Consider the following 21840-nt stretch of genomic DNA (forward strand, 5'->3'; position numbering starts at 1 on the left):
TACCGGGTACAAACTATTTTTAGCCTGGATGGAACTTGTCTGCTTTGGACACGCGCGCCCGTCCACCGCTCAAACGGTCGTGACGTAGGAGGCGCGAGAACGCCATGCAAAATCGTGACCGTGTGACGACGGTGAAAGCAGACAGCGGCGATTGAATTCAAAGAGGAAGGCACATCAAGATGGTTCACGTCTCACGGTGTAGCCACATGTCTATGGGTCCAGCCATCGTTACAGCAAATCGACCCTGTGGTCTACGGACCACAAATCATATCACATATGGACGCATTTTTTTAATAGTGTATTATTTATGTATAATAAACCCATAGGCCAGGTATATTATACAAAACGGATTCATATATGAAGGAATATTCGGGAATAGTTGCTGCGCATGCGTCACTTTCGAGACCCCCCCCCCCCCAATATTCAAACGTTTAATAAGCGGTACACAAATGTGTTTCTTCCCTGAATACATTACAAAAGCTCTCCCGAAGGAAAACATGCTCCAACAACTACGAGACAGTCGTTTTGTCTTCAAGACAAATGCGATAACGTTACTGCCGCTCTGCCCAACTGATTTTAAAGCGAATGCGGAAGTACGGAGAAGTGAAGCCTCTCGCCTCGCTACGGTGGCGAAGATACGATCGCTTGAAAAGACATCAAAACAAACTATTCTGGGTAATAATCTGTGCATAACCAGTCTGAGGGTTTGTCTCAGAGAGAGACCTGCATCATGTCGAAAATGGAGAGTATCCTTTCCTGCGTAGTATCAGATACATACCGTTAGATGTACGGTTGCCTAGCAGTAACGTTAGCTAGCCGAATGTAAAATGGCTTTGACAGCTAATCTTGTTATTCCATAGCGTGCAACATCTGCCCAGTCATTCACTGATGAAGGAAAACATTGGTGTGCTTGCTAGCTCGCCTAACTCATTTCATGACTCTTTGGTTACATATTGAGTTGTTTATAAAAAACAGTTACTCTGGTCTGCACTGATTTGGGTTGAATTAGCTCAATGTCTTGAAGTGATTACCATTACTACAATAAACTACTCCTTGACCAGCCATACAGAACAACTGTTCAACCTCAAGTTTGCTGCCAAGGAGCTGCAACGCAACTCCAAGAAATGTGATAAAGACGAAAGGGCAGAAAAGGCCAAAGTTAAGCAGGTTGGTTTATTACATTGTGCATTTATCAGGGACCACGGATGCAGGGACAAGCTGGGCTAAAGTGCAGCTATACTATATTAAGTTAGTGTATGTTCTCCTACTTCCTTTGATTCTCAGGCTATCCAGAAGGGCAATATGGAGGCAGCCAAGATCCACGCAGAGAATGCCATCCGTCAGAAGCACCAGTCCATTAACTTCTTGAGGATGAGTGCACGTGTGGACGCCGTGGCTTCTAGGGTCCAGACCGCTGTCACGATGAACCAGGTCAGGCTTGCAGGTCAATGGTTTGCGGAAGACTTGCCTTGCTTTGTGATGTTACGTAGCACAGCAGGTAAATGACAACGAGAGAAAAACGCGCCCAGCCCGTTGTAAAGATGTAGAAACTGCATGGCTTTTACCCGATGTTACTTACTGGTGTTTCACTGGTCATGTAGTTTTCAAAGTTTTGAGAACTACATCTTATTTCAGGAGGTGAAGAGCTGCAGAGTAAACCCATATCAGGGTACACAGCCCAAAGTTGTCAAAACAAGTCCCATACAAAGGAGACAGGAGGGAGGGAGAGGGAGCAAAAAGAAGAGGCTCTCAGACATCCGAACAAAAAGCCGACAATTACATAATGTCATTAGATGTGCTTCAGACTTTAGGCTATTAGATTCTTGCTCTTAAGAGAGCCTCATTAAAAGACTCTAATTCAGGTTCACTATATACGACAGGCATCATTTCATAGAATAGGATTTAATAGCGTCTATAGAAATGTGTGAGATGGTGTACAGCTGAAAAACACCTCTCTATGTAGTTGTAATACCGTTGCCTGTCTCATTAGACATGAACACAATAGCACTGATAATAAACCCCTCTACCATAATTTGATCAAGTATTGGCAAATTTGATTTGAGAAGATTTGTCCTTATTCAGGGTTGTCTTTGAGCTATTAGAGATGCTATGAGGAGGAGAGGTAGTCATGATGAGGTGTCTTGGTTAAAAAAAGGTGAAAGTGACACCTAGTGGAAATATAAGGGTACAGCACTTCAAGCTTTGCTATGTCAACAGCTTCTCCCTGTCTGACTTCAAATACCCTGATCCTTTCTTTAATTTATTTTTTATCAAAACCTATTAGGACCAGTGAAAAATGAGACTTTTATTGATGTGTTTTTTTTGCCCAGGTATCTAAATCCATGTCTGGAGTGGTCAAGTCTATGGAGTCCACACTGAAAAGTATGAACTTGGAGAAGGTAAAAAGAGTTGACTCACATACGTGAGCGCAGACAGACAAAAACAAATTGAAACAAAATACGTTGGTTTGAGATCTCCTCTTTCTCCACAGATCTCTGCGTTAATGGACAAGTTTGAGAACCAGTTTGAAACTCTTGACGTGCAGACAGCTCAGATGGAGGACACGATGGGCAACACCACCACTCTGACGACGCCTCAGGTGATGAGCGCCGTCCTCGGGAATACACACACACACACTCACACTCACGTGGCCGCTTGGTGTTAAATCCCTGACTGAAACCTCTTGTTGTTTGCTTGTCCCTAGAATGAAGTGGACACGCTGTTGCATGAGATGGCTGACGAAGCGGGGTGAGTAGACCTCCAAACAGTCTGGAAACTGAAATGACAAGAGCTGTAATATTGATGGAGGAGAAACATAAATGCAGGGAATTAGAAAAAACAAAACTGTACCTACTTGTTAAAATAGACAAATGAACCTTTAAAAAGAGACACTAAATTAATTGCTCTTTTTTAAGGTTGGATCTAAACCTGGAGCTTCCTGCAGGCCAGACTTCCTCCCTGGCTTCATCTGTGGCATCGACAGAGCAGGTAACACATCCACTCTAATTATTATACTATAGTTTAAAAAACAGAACAGAATTCACACATCATCCTTATCCAGACCGTGTGGCAGGAAGTGTTTGAGTTGTTCCTCAAGATGTTTAGACATGTTTCCCATATGACGAGTCACCACTGGAGTCCATTGTAATCAACATGATTCACGCTGACCACGTCCGCTGTTTGTGACGGACATAACTACACACTTCGCCTCTCGAGCCTACAAAAGGTGTTGAGTGACGCTCTGCCTTTTCTAGAGCGCCCCCCCCCCCCCCCCCCCCCCCCCACTGTTCTCACCTGTATGGTTGTCGTCATCAACAGGACGAGCTCTCCCAGAGGCTGTCCAGGCTGCGAGGCCAGGTGTCGTAGTGATGTCGGAAAAAATAACAAGACCGCAGAGGAGGGAGGAGAGCGGGGAGCGACAGAGCGGAGAGTGAACAACAACAAACAAAAGGTGGCATGTGCCTGGAAGCTCCGCGTTCCAGGTTTGTTCTGTCGAGAGGAATAAAGGAAGCCGTCTAACACCAGGGGAAGGGGCCGAGAGGAAGAGGCGGGATGTTTGCAGCCCCGGCACTCGCTGCATCACACGCAGTCCTCCTTCCATAACAATGTTCATTTGCACACTCATATTTAACATTCATTCTGATAATGTATTAGCTCAGCATTAGGACACTATACTGTTCTGCCATGTTTCTTTATTTTTAAGGTGGCACACGTTGGATCTGAATGGGATTTATTTGTTTGTCTCGCAAATTGTTGAGGAAAAACAACACTTGTACTACTTAATAGCTAATACGCCATTCCAAAGTGGGTATACACTGTATATGAAATGTAAGGAGCAATATTTATTTATTTATTTACTGCCCGCTTCACTGACTGACTGATTGCTCAGAGCATACTTGTGTTGTGACTGCTGTGTCCTACCTGACTGAGGATGTGTTGTTTGTTTGTGTTTTGGCTTAAGGCGCTGAAACTCAAACTTCTTTTTATTGTGCGGTGGGGATTATTTGGAGGAAGCTGGAATATGCTTGAGTTTTTCTGCATGTCGCAGTAAACGGCTCTAGCGGCTCACTTGTATGCAAAGACGGAGTCATTAAAAGAGTTTTCAACACGTTTTACTTGTCACGTTTGTTTTTTGTGTCAGTTTATAGCTGTGTTCTGTACAAAGTATGCATCCCAGCATGCCTCTCTTTCCCTCCTTTTTCCATCTCACTGCCCCTCCTCTTTCTGTCCTCCAACAGGGAACAGATGAGAGGTCAAAGGTGTCACCTGTAGAGGAAGCGGCCCTCTGCCGCTCGCATGCCAGTGCCTCATTACACACACACACACACACACACTACACACACACACACACACACTACACACACACACACACACACACAGTTCAGCACATCCCAGGGGGGAAGGCAAGACTCAGCTGGGAGCCATTACAGGTGCTGTCCAAGCACACACACACACACACACACACACACACACACACAGACACATCTATACATGAACAGCCCCGTAGCTGACGGGAGTCCTCCGGAGTGACACTCAGCCACCTCTGACCCCTTTTTTGTGTCCTTCCTAATCATCATCAGCACGCACTTAACTACATTCACAATCATCATCAGCGCCCCCAGACTGACACAAGTCTCTATTACGCACATGCTTCTTCGCGTCCTCGGTCGTTTGGAGTTATCCGAAAAAACACTGACCCCAGGTGATCCAACGGCTGTCGGTCATCTCTGCCAGGAGTTGGATCACCTGAAATTAAAATTCCACGTCCCTCTGCTGTCAGAGCCACAAAATCTATTTGGTAAGTTTGGTTTCAAATCTATTTTTAACCCTTAAGTATGATTAAAGCCGGGATAGTCGGTCGCGGACTATTTTTCTCTCCGCTGTGTGTGCAGAGATGCTTCCTCCAGATGTGCTGGAGTGAACGCTGCTGACGCCTGTGTTTGTATATATATATATATATATATATATATATATATATATATATATATATATATATATATATATATATATATATATATATATATATATATGTGTGTGTGTGTGTGTGTGTGTGTCAGGTGTGGATACCAAGTGGCTTTCCTCCAGTGCCGTCAACACCTCCTGGTCTGGGTTCCTAGAGGAGTGCTACTTGCTGACAGGCAGGGATCCGGTCGGCCGGTGGTCCCGTCCCTCTGTCTGCTTCTGCACGACGGGGGGAGAGCTGCTCACAGCCACACACATACACACACACACACACACACACACGCTGGCTCTGTGAAAAAGCTCTAATTGCAACAAGGGGGATTGGTCACGACGACTACATGATTCACACACAGGAAATTAAACGGTACGTAAAGACAGTTAAGTCATCAGCTGGGATTCAGCAGCAGAAAATACATGTTAAGGCCAAGGTTTCTTTCTTGAGAAAAGAACAGAATATCTGTTTTACAGGTCAGTAATTTCCTGAAAGATTTCCAAGAGGTTTTCTAAAAATAAGTATGTGATGCTATAGTTAAAATAGAGGCTGTTCACCAGGAACACTTATTCTCATTTATAGTGTCTGGCCGGACACGCAGAAATGTGAAATTTGTGTAAAAGGAAGCACACAATTAAACATGCAGTAAATAAAGAGTAAAGTTTCCTATAGTAAATGCATAATGAATGACAGTAGCGTTTTGAGCTGAAACAATACACTAATTAGTGGGCTGACAGAAAAGTCATTGGCAAACTGTTTTGATAATTGAGTCATCGTTTCAGAACATTTTTCAAGCAAAATCGAAAAATTCAATAAAAGCATTTTCCATTCCCAGCTTCTCACATGAGAGGACCCGCTGATATTATTTGTCACATATGATTCTAAACTGAATGAAACAATAGATGTATTGAAAATGAAAATCATTTTCCCTGCAAGTTTTTACCAAATTACATAAACTTTGTTTACTTACCTCCAAAATACACCAGATGTCTTTATGTGTCAAAGATCTTGTTGCTGCATATTTACAGTATGTTATAGGTTCAAACTGTGTTCTTCTAAAAGAGAAACACACATTTATAGTAGCGTATATTTCAAAGGAATATTGTGTATGTTGCATTTTTTTAATTCTTTGTGGGATACCTTTTAAAGTGTTTTTATTGTCACAATTCAACCCGTTTTTTGTTACAGTGGTGAGTGTCGACAGTGAAGAGACTCGCCGTCTATTTTTAATAGAACCCTTTCATAGAATGTGGTCGCACAGGCTCTCTTCCTCCCCTTGTCTTCTCTCTCCTCCTCGGCCTCCCATTTGAGATATTCAATTACGATGCATGAAGGGGTCAGGTCAAACGCAGGAAGCCGAGCTGATTGGTTCTACTCGGATATCGAAGGGCATGTGTGACCAATCGCTGCCGCCCAGGGCTTTCCCCACTTTCCATCTGCTGCTGCAGCGTAGTGTGTGTGTGTGTGTGTCTAATCGTTCCAGCCCGAGGCGTTCCCCAGTTTCCACTCACCTCTTGACCATTGCTTCCTGTCAGATGTGTTAACTCTGCTTTTAATCAGTTTTACTGTCTCACTGCATGCTCACATACACACACACGCGCCTACACAGCTGGCCCCATCCATCCCCGCTTCATTAAGATTTAACCAATCTCCTGCTCACACCCTCTGTCTCACACACACACACACACACACCTGATCCTGCCACCCCTCCACTTGACCCTCACCTCACCCCGTCACCCGCCCTGATATCTCTTACAGTCAAACAACCCGTGAACATGGACATGCAGCCATAGTCCCTTGCTTCTTATTGAGGCTGTCTGCCAAGTCTCTGTGTCGACACACAACGCAGTGTGGACTATGTGCCCCCCTTCATTATTACATTAGGGTTCACCCCCCTCACATAGGCATCAAATGAGAGTTTTCTTTTACTCTGTGTGCTTCAAAACTGTAAAAACATGTCGTGCCCTTTGGTCTTTCCTGGTTTGGCTCTCTGGAGTGCTCGTATTAGCTAAACTAGCCACTCAGCTAAAATGAGTTGCCCCGACAGCTATTCCAGTGACCCCTTTAATATTTAATTTAGCGCCACTATCAGGTCAAATTTTTTAATTGTCCAGTCTACTAAACCCCTCCAAAACCGATGGCATTCCCATCAGCCCCCGCTTATCTTTGCAGCTAATGAGCAAACGTCAGCATGCTAACACACCAAACTAAGGTGGTGAAAATACCTGACAAACATCAGAGTGCTAGCATTGTTAGCATGTTTCTGTGTGTTCTTTGTGATTATTGCATGCTACTTCACAACGATGAAGTATTTCATGTACAATTCATCTTTAACATGTGATATCTTGTTTCATTCACCTTAAAACATTTTTTTAGCTGTATGTTAAAATTCAAATAAGAAATAGTTCAGTCATTGGTGGTCTTAACGTAACCTACAAACGTTCACCCAGTTATTTCAGATGAACGTGCTGTACAGTGAGACTCACTTGGCTGTTTGTGTGAGCTGATCCTGGGTTAGGCAGTGAAGTTGAAGGGGTTAATAAGGTGTCACTCTGTAGTTGTTGACAAGATGGCTGTCCTGATAATGAGAGAAACAGGGGAGAAGAGATCTATTAATAGGATAAATACCTGTGGTATTACATTATTATTATACCAGTGGTTGGAGTGATCTGTTAGGAGTGTGTGTGTGAGTGTGTGTGTGTGTGGTGCATATGGTAAAACACTCTGCGGGCCTGCTGTTAGTCACACTCCTGCGTCTCAAATTGAATTAGAGTTGACAGCGCACAGCGCCAGCCGCGTGTATGTGTGTGTGTACCGGGGGCACTAGCTGTTGGCAAGCTCTGTGTGTGTGTGTGTGTGTGTGTGTGTGTGTGTGTGTGTGTGTGTGTGTGTGTGAAACAGAAGAGAAAAAGGGCCTTCCCCCCTGAAATCAATTTAGGGAGTATAGGTCTGTAGTTGTGGGGCTGAGGTGGGGGGCACATCCTGTGGAGGGCAGCCCAGACAGACAGCACCATCTGGGGCAGCAGGCGGGTCGACCCTGGGTTGAGACATGAAAGAAGCGGGGCAGGGATAAGAGGAGAGGAGAATACAGGCCAGCGCTAAATCACTCTTTCTCCCTCCAGCCACCGTACCCTCGCCCCAGCCCCCTCGCCTGCCATCCGATACATCAGCCACGGAGCATCATTCTCGCTCAATCACCCTCCTTCCCCTTTTTTCCTTATTCTCCACCCCCCCCCCCCTCTCTCTCTCTGTATCTGTCCCAGGAGTGATAACCTGTCATACACAGGAAGCAAAAAGAGGTAAGAACAATCCATCCCTGTCAGAGATAGGGGCAAAGAGAAAAAGAATATCTCACATCTCTTGTTCCAAAAGGGGTTGATTTATAGTTCCATATTTAATAAAAAACAATACCAGAAAGTGCCTCTCTCTCTCTCACACACACACACATACACGCACCTGTAGAAACCCCCTCAGGTCCATCAGACTGGAAGGAATTAGCACACACACACACACACACACACACACTGTTACAGGGGGAGGGATGGGCTCTGTGTGATGGACAGCTAGGGTCAAAGTGTGCGTTGTGTTTGTTGGTCATAGGCTGAGTGCTGACAGCCCTCTTCCAGTCAGCCTGCACTCAAACACACACACACACACACACGCACACACACACGGCTCCATTGATGACAAAACAATGGGCTGAAAAAGACGGGCTGAAGAAAGTTAATGGCATTAAGAGACCGTGGTACGATATGACCCATCATGTGACTATTTATGCAGCACTAAATGCTCAGGTTAGTATGGCAGTGACGGAAGAAGTAATCAGATCCTTTAATAAAGTAAAGGAGCAATACCACAATGTAAAATACTGCATTTCAAGCAAGAGTGTGTCAGTATTCTCATGAAAAATATACCCAACCCAACTAAATCTTTACTGTTCTAACTGTATCATTGGTATATTAGTATATATTATGACTACAGATGTATCACCATGCTAACAGTATTTTAATGTTGCTGGTTGAAGCGAAGCTAATTATAAAACTTTTATAGATACGTTTTTATTTACAACAATGCATCAGATTTGATGTGTTCATTATACGTTCTTAAGACCGCTTCTGCAAAGTAACAGGTAACTATAGTGTAGTAGTATTTAGCTGTAGTACTTTAATTATTTACTTCAGTGAAAGGAACAACACAATGTAGAAATACTCCACCAGGAGTAAAGGTGCAGCAGTATTTGAATCAAAGTCAAAGGAAAATGATCTGACACTAAACACACGTTTTAAAAACCCTTTGGATTATCGAAGAATTCAAGAATGTTTTTAACTGTCCGCGGAAAGTACTCATTATGCAGAACGCCCCCTGCCTGTGGATATTATTATTATATATTATATATATTATTAGATCATTATTGTTGATGCATTAACTTTAATATAGCTGGTTAAAGTAGATCTCTTTTTCACAGTTTTACATACTTGGTTGGTTTCATCTTAAACCAGTGCGTCATATTTTATTAACCAATCATATGTTTTCTATGTAAATTCTGAATTAGAAAAGTAACAAGTGCAACATTTCCCTGAAGTATAAAGCATCATAGCATTGCAAATCCTTCAAACTGTTCTTAAGTACATCAAAGGTGCATATATAGTTACTCCCCCCCCCCCCCCCTTTAGTACGGCAGTGCTTTATTAATTACACACGTCCGAAACGAGTGAAAGTGCAAGAGCTGTTTGGGTCATTAACACTTTCTCTGAAGAATGTCACAGAGTGTGAGGCCCTGATGGAGCACTCAGAGGAAACCCCACAACACACACAAACATGCAGGCCAGGTGCCAGACCACATGTTAAAGCAGTTTGTCCTCCACTCATCTGACCTCTGCTCCCTGGCAGACAGAGGCCTGTCAGGGAGCACATGCCTATGCAACGCCCCAGTGACCCCTGTCTACACACACACACACACACACACTCGTGGACATACTGCAAGCAGTATGTGAACACACACACACACACACACACACACACACACACACACACACACACACACACACACACACACACACTCGTGGACATACTGCAAGCAGTATGTGAACACACACACACACACACACACACACACACACACACACTCGTGGACATACTGCAAGCAGTATGTGAACACACACACACACACACACACACACACACACACACACACACACACACACATATATATACGCAAAAAAAAGATCCACCGAGGCTTCTGGTTCTGGTCCTCTGTCCTGTGATCCAATACTGGGAGACTTCTGATCACAATAGAGGACCGTATTTAAAACGGACATGCATGTTTCCAGCAGAGGATGTCTCTGAGATAAAAGGGAAACAGCGCTGGGAGGAGAGGAGAGGAGAGGAGAGGACTTTCCCTATCCAGGAGGCGAACAGTTTGACAGAGCGGTGCATGCCTGCTTGATAGCGCCGTAGAAGAGCTCTTAATCACTGTTAAACTGGCCTTGCTTTTCACATTACTCACTCTGCCTAATTCAATTTCAGCCACAGCTGGTTTCACTTTCAACTTTACAGCTGAGCTCAAGTCACGTCCCATAATCTGACCTGATAAATAACCAGCTTTTATTGAGTTTGCAGAGAAAACAGCGTCCAGTGTAAACCTTCGCGAGAGACTCGCTGAGCCAGATGCTGGGGGGCACGAAGCTGAACGGGCAAACAACTGTGTGTGTGTGTGTGTGTGTGTCTGTGTGTGTGTATCTGAGTGCTTGTGAGTGAGTGTATGGCAACTATTAATATTAGATAACCTGTGTGTGTGGCTTGTATGTTAATCGAATGAAGGCAGAGTATATTTACACATCCTGACTCTCTGCCGAGCTTCTTCCCGTTTCAGGATGCCATTTCATATGATTGGAAACAAATGACTGCAGGATCAAGTTTCTCCGCCTTCGCTGCCTGTCAATCACCGCGGAACGCTCCAGAAACGTCCCTCCCTGTGTTATTACAAAGTGGAATCGGCACAGTTTCCATGTCGTTTCTGCCGCCACCTTCAAGAGGATTAAGTTGACAAATTATCAGGCAAATTGTCAATGTGGCTGGACGAGCGGCGTGGTTAATCATCGACAGGCTGATAACGGGTTAACGTTTGGGTCTAACAAGTTCTCAAACACAGGTGGAGTTTGATAAGACAAGAAAAGACCACCATTAAATATATAAAAGCTTGTAATATAAGAAATATATCCAAAATGTCCCAAAATACAACTCATTTGAAGCATTAGTTTGTGAAATCCTCGCATTCTTGACAAGAGTTGGGTGAGAGGATTGATACTCTCATATATGGTTGTTGAATATAAAGCTACAGACAGGAGCTGGTTAGCTTAGCTTAGCATTGGCTCTGTCCAACAAAATCTCAAACCTCTCTCAGGCCGGTTTCCCCGTCTCCAGTCTTTATGCTAAGCTAAGCTAAGCTAACTGGCTGTAGCTTCATATTAACGACATAGTACGGTGTCGATCTTCTCATCTAGCTCTCAACAGGGAAGCAAAAATAAAAGAAGCATTTTCCATAATGTCAAACTATTTAGTTTTTTGCTTTTAAAGGCTGTTGTAAGTTGAGTGAACCAAGCACCATTTGTACTGCTGACAAATGTGTGCAAAAGCTAATCTTCCAAACTCTATGTCAGTCACAGCGTAGTCGTATTTACACTCTGTTAATGACAGGTGCTCATGTTATTCTATGTAATGTGTGTTTCTGTGTTACTCTACTGGAGAGCAGCAGGTGCAGAGGTCAACACCCCCCCCCCCCCCCCCCCCCCCCGTATGAAACCAATTAGTCCAATTGAGAGATCAGGAATTAGTTGGGAGTTTAAAATGATTGTCCCGCAAAGCCCAACATGGAAATGACAGACAGTATCAAGTAACCACCACAGATTATGTCCGTCTGCAGACAAAGGGCCGGCTGTTAGATAGCGACGCACCTGACCGCTCGCTGAAACACGGGGGCCATCCCCGGCCTCCAGTTCCTCAATTGACTCCTTCCTGCTATTTCCACGTCCAGCGCAGCATTAGCTCGCCGCCACGCTCGACCCTGACAAGTAAATTGCTGTTTGGTTACGACCGTTTGTCGGGAAACAGGCCATTTCCCCCCGCTTTGCCTAAACCGCTGATCCTCGCTCTGCAGGGAGAGGGGGGGGAGGCAGGCAGGCAGGCGAGGGAGGGCGCAGGGGTTTTGAGTCTGAGCTGAAGGCAGGAATTATCACATCAGCGGCTGAACGGGCGTGCCCCGCTTTGGTATGGACTAAAACACCACCGCATTATGTGGGCCCACAGTAGGTTTTCCCTCTCTGCTCCTCGTGGCACACTGCTGCTCTGAAAAGCCGTCCACATGTCTTCACACATCGGTGTTGATTTACTGTTGATCCTGGAACAATGTTACAACCGTGATTACAGTAATGATGACACGGCTGCGAGGAGCCTTCTGCTGGGCCTAATAAAGGCCTCTGATGAGTAACCCTTTCACCTCCATGCGTCTCTGATTAGCGCCGTTATTGGTAATAAAGTGCAGGAGTGGAAAAATGCTGGCTGAAACCTGGCAGCTGTTGTTCTTCCTCCTAAAATCACAGCGAGACCTGATGAGCTCATGTTATTAGTGAGGGGTGGCCGGGCCTGACACTCAGATACAGCCGAGTTTAGGGCTCGAAGAACACAGAACACGCTTTGTTTTTTCATCATGTGTATCCTGTAGTTGGACCACTGACACTTTTTACATCATTTCTTATTCACTATATTTCTTATTCCTGTTACACAGAAGCATGTGTTTCTGAAAAGGTGTTTCAAAGAACATTTTGAATGCTGGTGTGTGATCTGAACAAACAAATATGACTTTAATAGGCACTTATGGTCAGTTTAACAGTCATTCATTAATATCTATATTACATACCTCAGGTCCTAATGCTGATGCTCTTTGGTAACGCCATTACAGCGAGGGAAGTAGCTAAGGCGGGAAAAGAAGCTGTGCTCTCTGTCCCAAATAAAAATCTGCATCCTGTCTACATTTCTGTTCACTTCGATGTCGGGTGTTTTTGGCACTAGCTGAGTGTCCGCAGTGAAGGGGAGCAGCTCATGATCTGCTTCAGGATCAGTTTTTTTTTTTGGTGCTGGTAAATCCAACACAGCATACGAAAGTTTATCGCTCCTCTGGGTCTCGCTCCAATAGAGAATCAGCCCTCTCGGTTTTGTTGCAGTAAGCTTTGGCTCGTTACACTCAATGGGCCGGAGCCTGAAAAGTGCGGTCCAGCTGTCAGAGGCAGTGGTTGGTGGTCGGGTGCCACGGAGACTGGCGCAGCAGACAGTCTGTGGTGTTTTCGGCTAGTTTGGCATGCCGGGAAATGGCTGCGAGCTGCGGGTTCAGGGGGAAGCTGTAGCGGTACAGACAGTAGGGGCCCGCAGTGTCAGAGAGATGAGGGAGCAGAGAAGGCCCCTGGGGGCTGAGGGGGCCGTGGAAGGGGAAGAGGCAGTGGGAGCTCCCCGGAGACCCGAGAAGACACGGGTCCCTACAGTGGGGGGGTTTCTTTGCCTGCAGCGCCGAGAAGAGCGAGAGGTCTGTTAGCGGAGACAGCGGGGCCAGGCCTCTCAGTCTGTCCGCTCCCAGGGAGGAGAAGGCCCCGCTGGGCAGCGGGGAGCCCGGCGAGGAGGTGGAGGTCTTGCCGTGGAGGGGAAGAGCGAGGGCGTGGAGGGCGGCGTCCTGGCAGGAGAGCGCGGAGATGGAGAACGGGTGAAAGGATGTGGAAGAGGAGAGGGGGAGAAGAGTCTTCACACTGCCGGTCGGCGACCCCGAGCTCCCTGTTGAGAAAAAAAAAAAGACGTCAGAAACTTGAATCACAAAGGCAAAAAAAAAAATGGAGAAAAGTAATAGGAGCTGCAGCACATTTACCTTGGAGCTGTATGGCGAATGGCTTGAAGTCAAAGCTGAGAGGGCCTCTCCAGGGATACGACTCCAACAAGCCATCCAACACTCCCCTGCACACACACACACATAAAGTGTAAAAGCACAAAAAAATGCTGTTTCAGGTATTTAAATATTGGTTCTGAGAGGTGTGAAACTCTGCACTACATATTTCAACTTCATGTGAAGGTTTTATGTGGTGTCAGATGTCAGTGGCTGAGCCTTAAAACCTTCTCGGGTGCTGTAGTGGAGCACTTTCTGAGCTAAAACAAGTGTTTTGGTGAGGTTTGCTGTACCTATTCCTTCCTGGATCTCTGAAGCCCTTGGCGAACGGGTTCCTGTCGATCTTCAGTTTTGTGATCTTGCCCCAGGAGAGAGGAATGGACACCGGTTAGAGTGGACGCGTCAAGCGCGGACGTGTTAAGCTAACAACGAGCTCAGCTTCACGGCAGCGTGGAGACCGGCAGAGCTCTCTCCCTCGGGGACTGCATCTCCCAGCAGCACCCGGGGGCGAGCAGCCACGTCAAACAGGGTTCTCGGAGGTCGCACGGTTTTATTTGGTGCTTTAACGGGCTGCGTGGACTCCAGCGGTCGGCCCACGTCACAGCTCGTTATTGAGTTTCTGTAATAATACGTTCGCTGGTCGTAAAAAATGAGCCCTGATGAAGAGAGCCGCGGTCCCCGCAGACGCCTCTGTTACTGGAGGAGCTGTAGCCAACAGTGGGGTCAGGAACACAAGCACACACGCACACACACACACACACACACACACGCCCCGAGCAACTGAAAAACCAGGACACTGTAATTCATGATTTTGCTGAGACCACAGAAAAGTTGGCCTCGTCACCTCCATGATGTTCAGATTAAAGCATCGATTGGATCACTGAGGAATATTGCAGACGCTGCGTGCATGAGAAGATGTTGGCTTTCTTAATATTTCTGGCACATAAAGCATGTAAATATGCAACATCACATATACAGCGGATTCTAAATTCAGATGTTTGAAAACAGCAGATGACTACACATTTTGAATGTATGGTATTATTCTGTTTCAACAGTCAAATCCATAGTTTGTGATCATGCTACAGAGTATTTGGGTGTTACCTGTTGGTTCTGATAAGCCGTGACTGTGGTGAACTCCGTTTCTGGGAAGGAGAAGCTGTAGACTCCTTCAGCAGGCAGCGACTGGATCTGTGACAAGTCCATGCGCGGGTCGTGCCGGATGACGTGCACACGTGGCTTGTATTTATGCATCGACTGGAGAATAATCTGGACGGAGAGATGAGGAGGACCCGTTATGTTTTACAACAAACGGGCTGCAACTGAGGTTTCAGGTCACTGTCAATAAATATCAAGATGATTTTTTCAGATAACTGATTAATCGTTTGGTAAAATGAAATGTCAGATAATCGTGAATAAGATCCTTCACACTTTCCTGAAGCTCATCAAATTGTTTTTTCTTTGTCCAAAAACCCCAAAATATCCAATTTACTATCACATGAGAGAAAGAGATGAGAGACTGGAATCAAAGAACCTTTAGCTTGGAAAATAAAACCATATTAAACTCTATAAAAATAAAATGATCCGAATAGCTGTTGTAACTTTTCCCTCAATTAACTAGATGTTTAACCGACCAAAATATTAACATTTAAAAACTGTGGGAAATGAGCGAATGAGTTCAGCTACACAAACAATGTGTAATATGATAATAGAACAAAATAAAATGTAATGTATAGGCACCATAGTCTATAACAACACAATGTAAAATAGTATTACAGCAGCTGTTACGTACGTTAAAACTAAAACTAAGAGTTAGCTAAAATGTGCTATTCAATATATAAAACCAACAAATCATCAAATATAATTCAATCAGTGCGCCGTACAAATATCAATCAACTAACCATTTCATGGTAATTGACAGGATTTTTATTTGACATCTCTAAAAAAATGAAACAAAGGAAAAAATTATGACTTATTTATCCCAAAACTGAATTTTGCAGTTTATAGAGTAGCTTTTCTTGTGTTATTATTATTATTATTTTTATAAACAGCCAGAGTAAAATGGTAAATTACATGAATTAACAGTTTGACCGCTGTGTCTAAAACTAAAATGTTCCTTTTTAGCCTGTATGAGCCAAGTAAAAATAATGTAATAAGGTTTCACAAGAAAAATCGGATTCTTTCTAAAATTCACAAAGCAGCTAAACTAACAAATGTATTATGAACAAGACAATCAACACTTCTTATTTAGTGTTCAAAATAAGCATAGGAGTTCCAGACAAGGTGGTAAACTGACCACAACACCATCAGGGATTTCTACATTCCTCCATCGTTTACCAGAATAATGAATTCCCCCAAACACACCAACTCCAGCGTGGTTTTATAAACACGAGGATCAAGTGAAAAGCCACCTACAGCCTCCAGTCACCACATCCGTCACACCTGTATACATCGCTGAACCTTTACAGGATTTCCTCTTCCTTTATCCCTAAAAGGCAGAGGCCCCCAGGCGTTCCTCTCTAAAGGAACGCTCCAGTACGAGACATGGGGTTCAACATGTGTCTGAAGTTGACCCTGCTGCGCCTTTACCATCTACACATATAGAAATTAACAAATATAAATAAAGGAAATAATATATTAAAATAATTTTGGGTTAAAAAAATAATCCTATTGTTAGACATTAAAATCACACATATAAGCTGTGGACCCACTGGTCACTATGTTAGTTGGACAGAGACAGAGAGAGAGAGAGTAAGAGAAGGCAGCGCATGCTCAGATGGGTTACCTACATGCGCCTTATCGTCCATCTCGTTGTTGGTGAGTTTGACTCGGTCAAAGCTGATGACCTGACGCATCCACGTCTCTCCCGCGCACGGTGAGTCCGGGTGCACGTAGAGCCTGGGAGAGATGCACGAGTGGTCCGTGTTTCCGGCCACCATCCACTGCGAGCTGTGGTACACGTACCTGCCGGCCGGGGCGTAGATATATGAGTAAATAAACGCATAGACGCAGCGGGAGTTTAACTACTTTAATACACTCACACACATGCACACACCTGTAGCGTTTCGAGTCCACGGGCATGACGTCCATTGCGATGTAGTACTGCTGGCACGGGTCCAGGTTGCGCACTTTGACGCGCACAGAGGGGAACATTCTCCTGACGAGAGGTGAGAGAAGAAGCGCAGCACGTTCATCTGATATCCGAGTCGTGTTTTATTCTTTTTAAAACCTTTCTGAAAAAATGGAGTCTATCCTAAAACCGCACAGAAGATCAGCTAGCGGTTAAATCCAGAGTCCTCGAGGGGACACGAGGGCATCTTCTCCATCGAGATTTATAGCGCGTGTTCTCCGTATATTGTGGAAACGGAAGCTAGACTTCAGCAGGTAGTTATGTACCGATAACTCATTTCTGGAATTAAAAAAACAAACAGAAGAAGACGCACATGGCCTGCTATTACACAGCACAAAGTAATTTCGTTGAAACTGACAGATACAGTTATTCTAATCGATCTATACCAAAGAACACCCACGTGCCATACGATTATTATGTCATCGATAATCCTGGATCATATTTAATAGGTCTTCTTTTAAATTGTGTCCCGGTAAATAGAGTTTGATTCAGTTCGACTAATAATTCAACAATAATTCTTTTTTTGTTCCAAAGACCAGCTAGACAAAATAAATATACCATCACATTATAAGTATATATGTCCACATGTTAACCCAATCAAAGGACACAGTGAATACTTAACGTCTGGTGTATGGCTTATATATTTGAATAAACTGCTTACATCTGATCGGCTGCAGCGCGTTCAGAGTCGTTCTACACCTGATAAACGGGCACCATGTGACCGCAGGACAGTTCATGTAAATATCATATCATCATATCACTGATAGTGAACTATACAGCTTGTTTTTTATGTATAACTGACACCTGAACACGTAAACGATGATATGACCGAGAATGGAAGATTCAAATTTTTTTAAACAAAAAGTTAGATTTTCCCTATTTGAGTAAGGCCCCATGGGCCTGCTCTTTTTCCATGAGATTAAAGACGATTGCTTGTTTTTATCATACTGAGAGAAAGTATATATTATAAAGTATTTATTTTGTTTAAAGAGTAAAGGATCCCATTCAAAATCTCATCAGGGATTTTGTTTTGTTTTAGCTGCTGTCTGTTTTTACAATAATTAAGTACATATATACACCTAATAATATATATATATCATTATGAATAGACCCAGCCGTTGCCTGTCAGATGTTGTTCCTCTTGTCCCCGGATATGTTGGCCGAATAGGTGTGAACGTTTTGCAGAATAGAAACAAACATAAAGCCTTAAAGCCCAGTTTACAGCAGCGTTGATCCGCTCCATAATATACAGATCACTGTAAAGTCTGTCTCTCTTATCCAGATTTGTTTTTTTACCTGCCAGCTTTGGTGATGATCATCTCGGTGCCGATCTCGTAGAATCTCTTCCACAGCTCGGAGCCCTGCAGCTCTGCCCGGACCTCTCTGTCCGGGCGGCAGTCGCTCTCCTTCGGCTTGCTCTCCTCTCCGCTGGGGTCCGCCTCTTCGGCCCCTGATCCGACGGTCTGTCTCTCCGGGTCACAGCACGTGTCCTCTGCCCTCTTCATCTGGCTGACTGGATGTTCGTTCAGGCCTATACAAGGGGCAAAGACTGGGATCAGTGAGGCGCTGACAGAAAAGAAGCCTGGTACCGTTTTGTTTTCATAAATCATTTAGGCCTACACGTTGCAACTTTTACTTTTTTTATTTAAAGTCTGTAGATATAAATAATGTATAGTATTTTAAAAAGGAACAGGAAGTTGCTGAAATGTTTGTTTGAGTGAAAACAAAACTTTTTTCCCTTTGAAAAATACTTTTATTTGATCATTTTAAGATGATAAAACATTTAAAAAAAAGTTGATTTGTGAAATTGTCAAATGTAGGAAATGGAAGAAATAAAAGGTCTGACGGGGCAAAATAACTTGTAAACTGACGACTGCATTTCCACAGCTTGTGCGTAAAATGCGTGTAGGCCTACATTAAAGCAATGAAGTGATCGTAAAAGCAGCAGTCCTTCTGCCTCCTCACCGGTGAAGATGCTCGTATCGCTGCCGGTGTCTCCAGCTGAACTTGACTCGTGTCCCTCCGACACTTTCATCCTCTTGCAGGGTTTCCCGACCAGCGCCTCCACCGAAAACGCGTGAGCCCGGGAACTCAGACCCTGCATCTTGGCGACAGATCCCGTCTCTCTGCGGGTCCTATATCCGTCTGAACTTTGACTTTGCCCCGCACAAGGTTCGGCGTCCCGGCGCATTCAGGACAGGACGGGGTAGAACAGGCAGCAACAGCAGCAGCACCTCAGGGAGCCCCTCTTCTCTCACGGCGGCTCCGTGACGCTGCGTGATTGATCCGGTGCATTCCCATGTGTTCTCCGAGACGCGCGCCCTCATCCAAAAATCCTTGATTGTTGGCACGCCTCTCCTCTTCACTACAATACTTTCCCTTCTCCCCCTTTATCCGTTTCCGTGTCTCCCCTTTAATTCCGCTCTGCCTCACAGAGGGCTTGTTCCTTTCGTCCCTCTGTGCGCGTCACGGAGATGGGAGGGAAGAGCGCAGCGTGCATTCTTCCACATGAGCATGCGCTGCAAAAAGTGTCCATTCTAACAGCCTCTCAGCCTTAAATATAGTTTCCTGAGACAAAAGAGAAATAAATTCCACCGCTAAAGTCAAATAATATATAGCTATCTCCAAAAACAATCACATTTCTTTCATAGGACTTTGAAACGATGCAAAATGAGGCAGATTACTTCATCAGAAACAGGTGGAACTCCATTCAGTTATGTTCTTTAATTTAGTTTATTTGCAAGGAAACGAGTTACATTGTCTAATCAACTGCCATCTTCTCACTAGCAGAAGAAAACTATTGAGACTGTAAATAACAGAACATGTTTTTTGCAGTGTGCTCGATCTCGGACTCTAGAGCACCCATAACAACCAGAAGCAGCATCTTTACGCGCGGTGCCACTGTGGGGATGATGAAAGGCTGAACGGTCAAACTTGGACATGGTTTGTGGCATAATCCAGTTCAGTTCCATAAAAAAAAAAAAAGTGAGTTGTAGGCCACAAAATAATAATAATAATAATAATAATAAAGGCAGAAAACATGAAGCTGATGAAGTAATATAGGCAGGATGTAAATCTCCAGTGATATATTTGAAATCTGTGAAGCACTTTTTCTCGATTATTTTAGCACACGCCAGCTCTGTGATTGAACACTGTCCGTGTTTCTTCCCTCCATTTAGACATCCGATAGATAAATAGAATGAGCATTTTAGAGCTGGAGGGGGGAGACTATGCACAAATATTTGAGGTTTTTAATTCAGACCATCTGGAAGGTAAAACATCTCCCTGAAACTCGCCGCGTTTGTGTTGAAGCTAACGTTTCCTATATTAATCTGAAGGCTTTGCTTAAAGCGGTCTCTTGTCTCCCGTTCCTCCGGTATAGAAGTATATATATAGGATTTTTTTCTTCTTCTCCCCCTTGACTTTGCGGTTCCCGGTGACGGTGTGCGCCAGTCTGGTTCTCATAAATGCGGAGATCAGATGGAGTTCGGCGCACAGGGGGGGGGGGGGGGAGGGGGGACTGGGCCGTAATGACAGCTCGGGATTATTACATTACTGCTCGACATGAAATAGATCCGCTTAACACAAATAAAAGTCAGCGAAGGTCCTATTTAAAATGTTTTTTAATCACATGATATAATTGCTGTGAGGAGAAAACAAATGAGGGCTGTGTTTACGGCACGGTTGGTTTGGCTGTTGATGGAAATCTCTGACAACAGACGGGAAATGGAGAACTATGACCAACCGGAATCGCATGCTCTCTGTCATCATAACCTGTTTGAGGACTGCGGCCCGCAGGAGTTATGTTTACTCTTTCCCGACTTGTCGTTTTCTCTCAATACTGTAAGTAAAGTGCATCCCAAACACGCGGTCAGGAGGGAGAGAGTGCAACAGAAATAAATCCGTGCGCGCGAGGCCTGCTGCCTCTTTGTTAAATAAAAGACGCAGGGTTCTGATAGAAATAGCCTGCGTCGTTTCCTTCCACTCAAATTCGACAGATTATTTTGTTTTCTTCCCCTGTCGTCTTCAGCAGTCAACTCGTAAATCTTCGTCACGGGATTACGGGATGTCAGCCGAGTGATGCCGGGGCGCTGCTGAACACAACAGGAAGCTGCTTCTAGTTGTTTTCAGGATTCTTAATCCAGTGCAAATCTGCGTTCGTCCCATTCGGGGATGTTTGGCACACGTGTTTCCTCTTATTAGAGGCACAATACGCACGCTTGGCGAAAAAAAAAGAAAAAAAAAAGAGAGACTCAAATCCAATTTAGCACGGGCCTCGGGTTTCCATCAATGCGGAAGTTTGATGACCTTCTGCAATTAGGCCTTCCGATCATTTTGCGCCCGGAGGCCCGCCCGCATGCTGTTGATTTGCGTTATCCACCGCGGCCTAATTAATAATCATTGGTGGATAATTGGTTTGCAATTGGAAACTTACTGGTGGGCCCACAACCAGCAGGCTCGGGTGCAACACTTTAATCTTGACGGTAATTTAAAGTTTGCGAAATTTTTGCTATTTATAAAAATAGATATGATATAAACTGCTCCACTATTTCAATACAAACGCTTTGTTTATGACTCGATGACTGACACTTAGGCTAGTGTGTGTGTGTGTGTGTGTGTGTGTGTGTGTGTGTGTGTGTGTGTCTGAATACTGGTGCCCAAAGAGTAATCACGACCAGCCGAACACTCATGCTAGGCGTCTGTCTGTACTGTATATGTGCACATGCTCACAAATGAATGCATGTGTGTGTTTATAAACAGGCCTGTCTGTCGGTTGCTCAGTGCTGAGTGGATGTGACGGGGCCCCTGATGGTTTGTTTTATGTTGGATCCTGAT

At 44.5% G+C, this 21840-nt stretch overlaps 2 protein-coding genes across 2 annotated transcripts; one reads left to right on the forward strand and one right to left on the reverse strand.

The window, feature by feature from the left end:
- Positions 1-621: 621 nt before the first annotated feature.
- On the forward strand, positions 622-4050 carry LOC142962799 (charged multivesicular body protein 1b-like). Its single transcript, XM_076103447.1, has 8 exons — positions 622-746; positions 1070-1167; positions 1285-1431; positions 2331-2399; positions 2492-2599; positions 2705-2748; positions 2916-2988; positions 3319-4050. Exons 1-8 carry the CDS (start codon positions 731-733, stop codon positions 3364-3366), a joined length of 603 nt encoding a protein of 200 aa, XP_075959562.1. The 5' UTR covers positions 622-730; the 3' UTR covers positions 3367-4050.
- A 9028-nt stretch (positions 4051-13078) lies between these two features.
- Positions 13079-19195, reverse strand: tbx22 (T-box transcription factor 22). Its single transcript, XM_076103881.1, has 8 exons — positions 18970-19195; positions 18301-18535; positions 16930-17031; positions 16664-16838; positions 14979-15143; positions 14171-14235; positions 13863-13948; positions 13079-13771 (listed from the first exon to the last, which is right to left on the reverse strand). The coding sequence occupies exons 1-8, from the start codon at positions 19193-19195 to the stop codon at positions 13230-13232; spliced, it is 1596 nt and encodes a 531-aa protein (XP_075959996.1). The 3' UTR covers positions 13079-13229.
- Between the last annotated feature and the right edge of the window lie 2645 nt (positions 19196-21840).

The sequence above is a fragment of the Anarhichas minor genome, unplaced genomic scaffold (assembly GCF_050575085.1).
Source record: "Anarhichas minor isolate MPS153535 unplaced genomic scaffold, ASM5057508v1 ptg000028l, whole genome shotgun sequence".
Classification (NCBI taxonomy): Eukaryota; Metazoa; Chordata; class Actinopteri; order Perciformes; family Anarhichadidae; genus Anarhichas; species Anarhichas minor.

Bases quoted from the DNA above. Each gene is read 5' to 3' on its own strand.
- tbx22 (XM_076103881.1), bottom strand. From the start codon at position 19,195: ATGCGCCGGGACGCCGAACCTTGTGCGGGGCAAAGTCAAAGTTCAGAC. The intron at 16,839-16,929 runs GTGTGTGCATGT...CCCGGCCGGCAG, and splicing joins GTGGACTCGAAACGCTACAG to GTACGTGTACCACAGCTCGC. The intron at 13,772-13,862 runs GTAAATGTGCTG...TTTTCTCAACAG, and splicing joins ATTCGCCATACAGCTCCAAG to GGAGCTCGGGGTCGCCGACC.
- LOC142962799 (XM_076103447.1), top strand. The intron at 2,600-2,704 runs GTGATGAGCGCC...GCTTGTCCCTAG, and splicing joins CCACTCTGACGACGCCTCAG to AATGAAGTGGACACGCTGTT. The intron at 2,749-2,915 runs GTGAGTAGACCT...CTCTTTTTTAAG, and splicing joins GAGATGGCTGACGAAGCGGG to GTTGGATCTAAACCTGGAGC.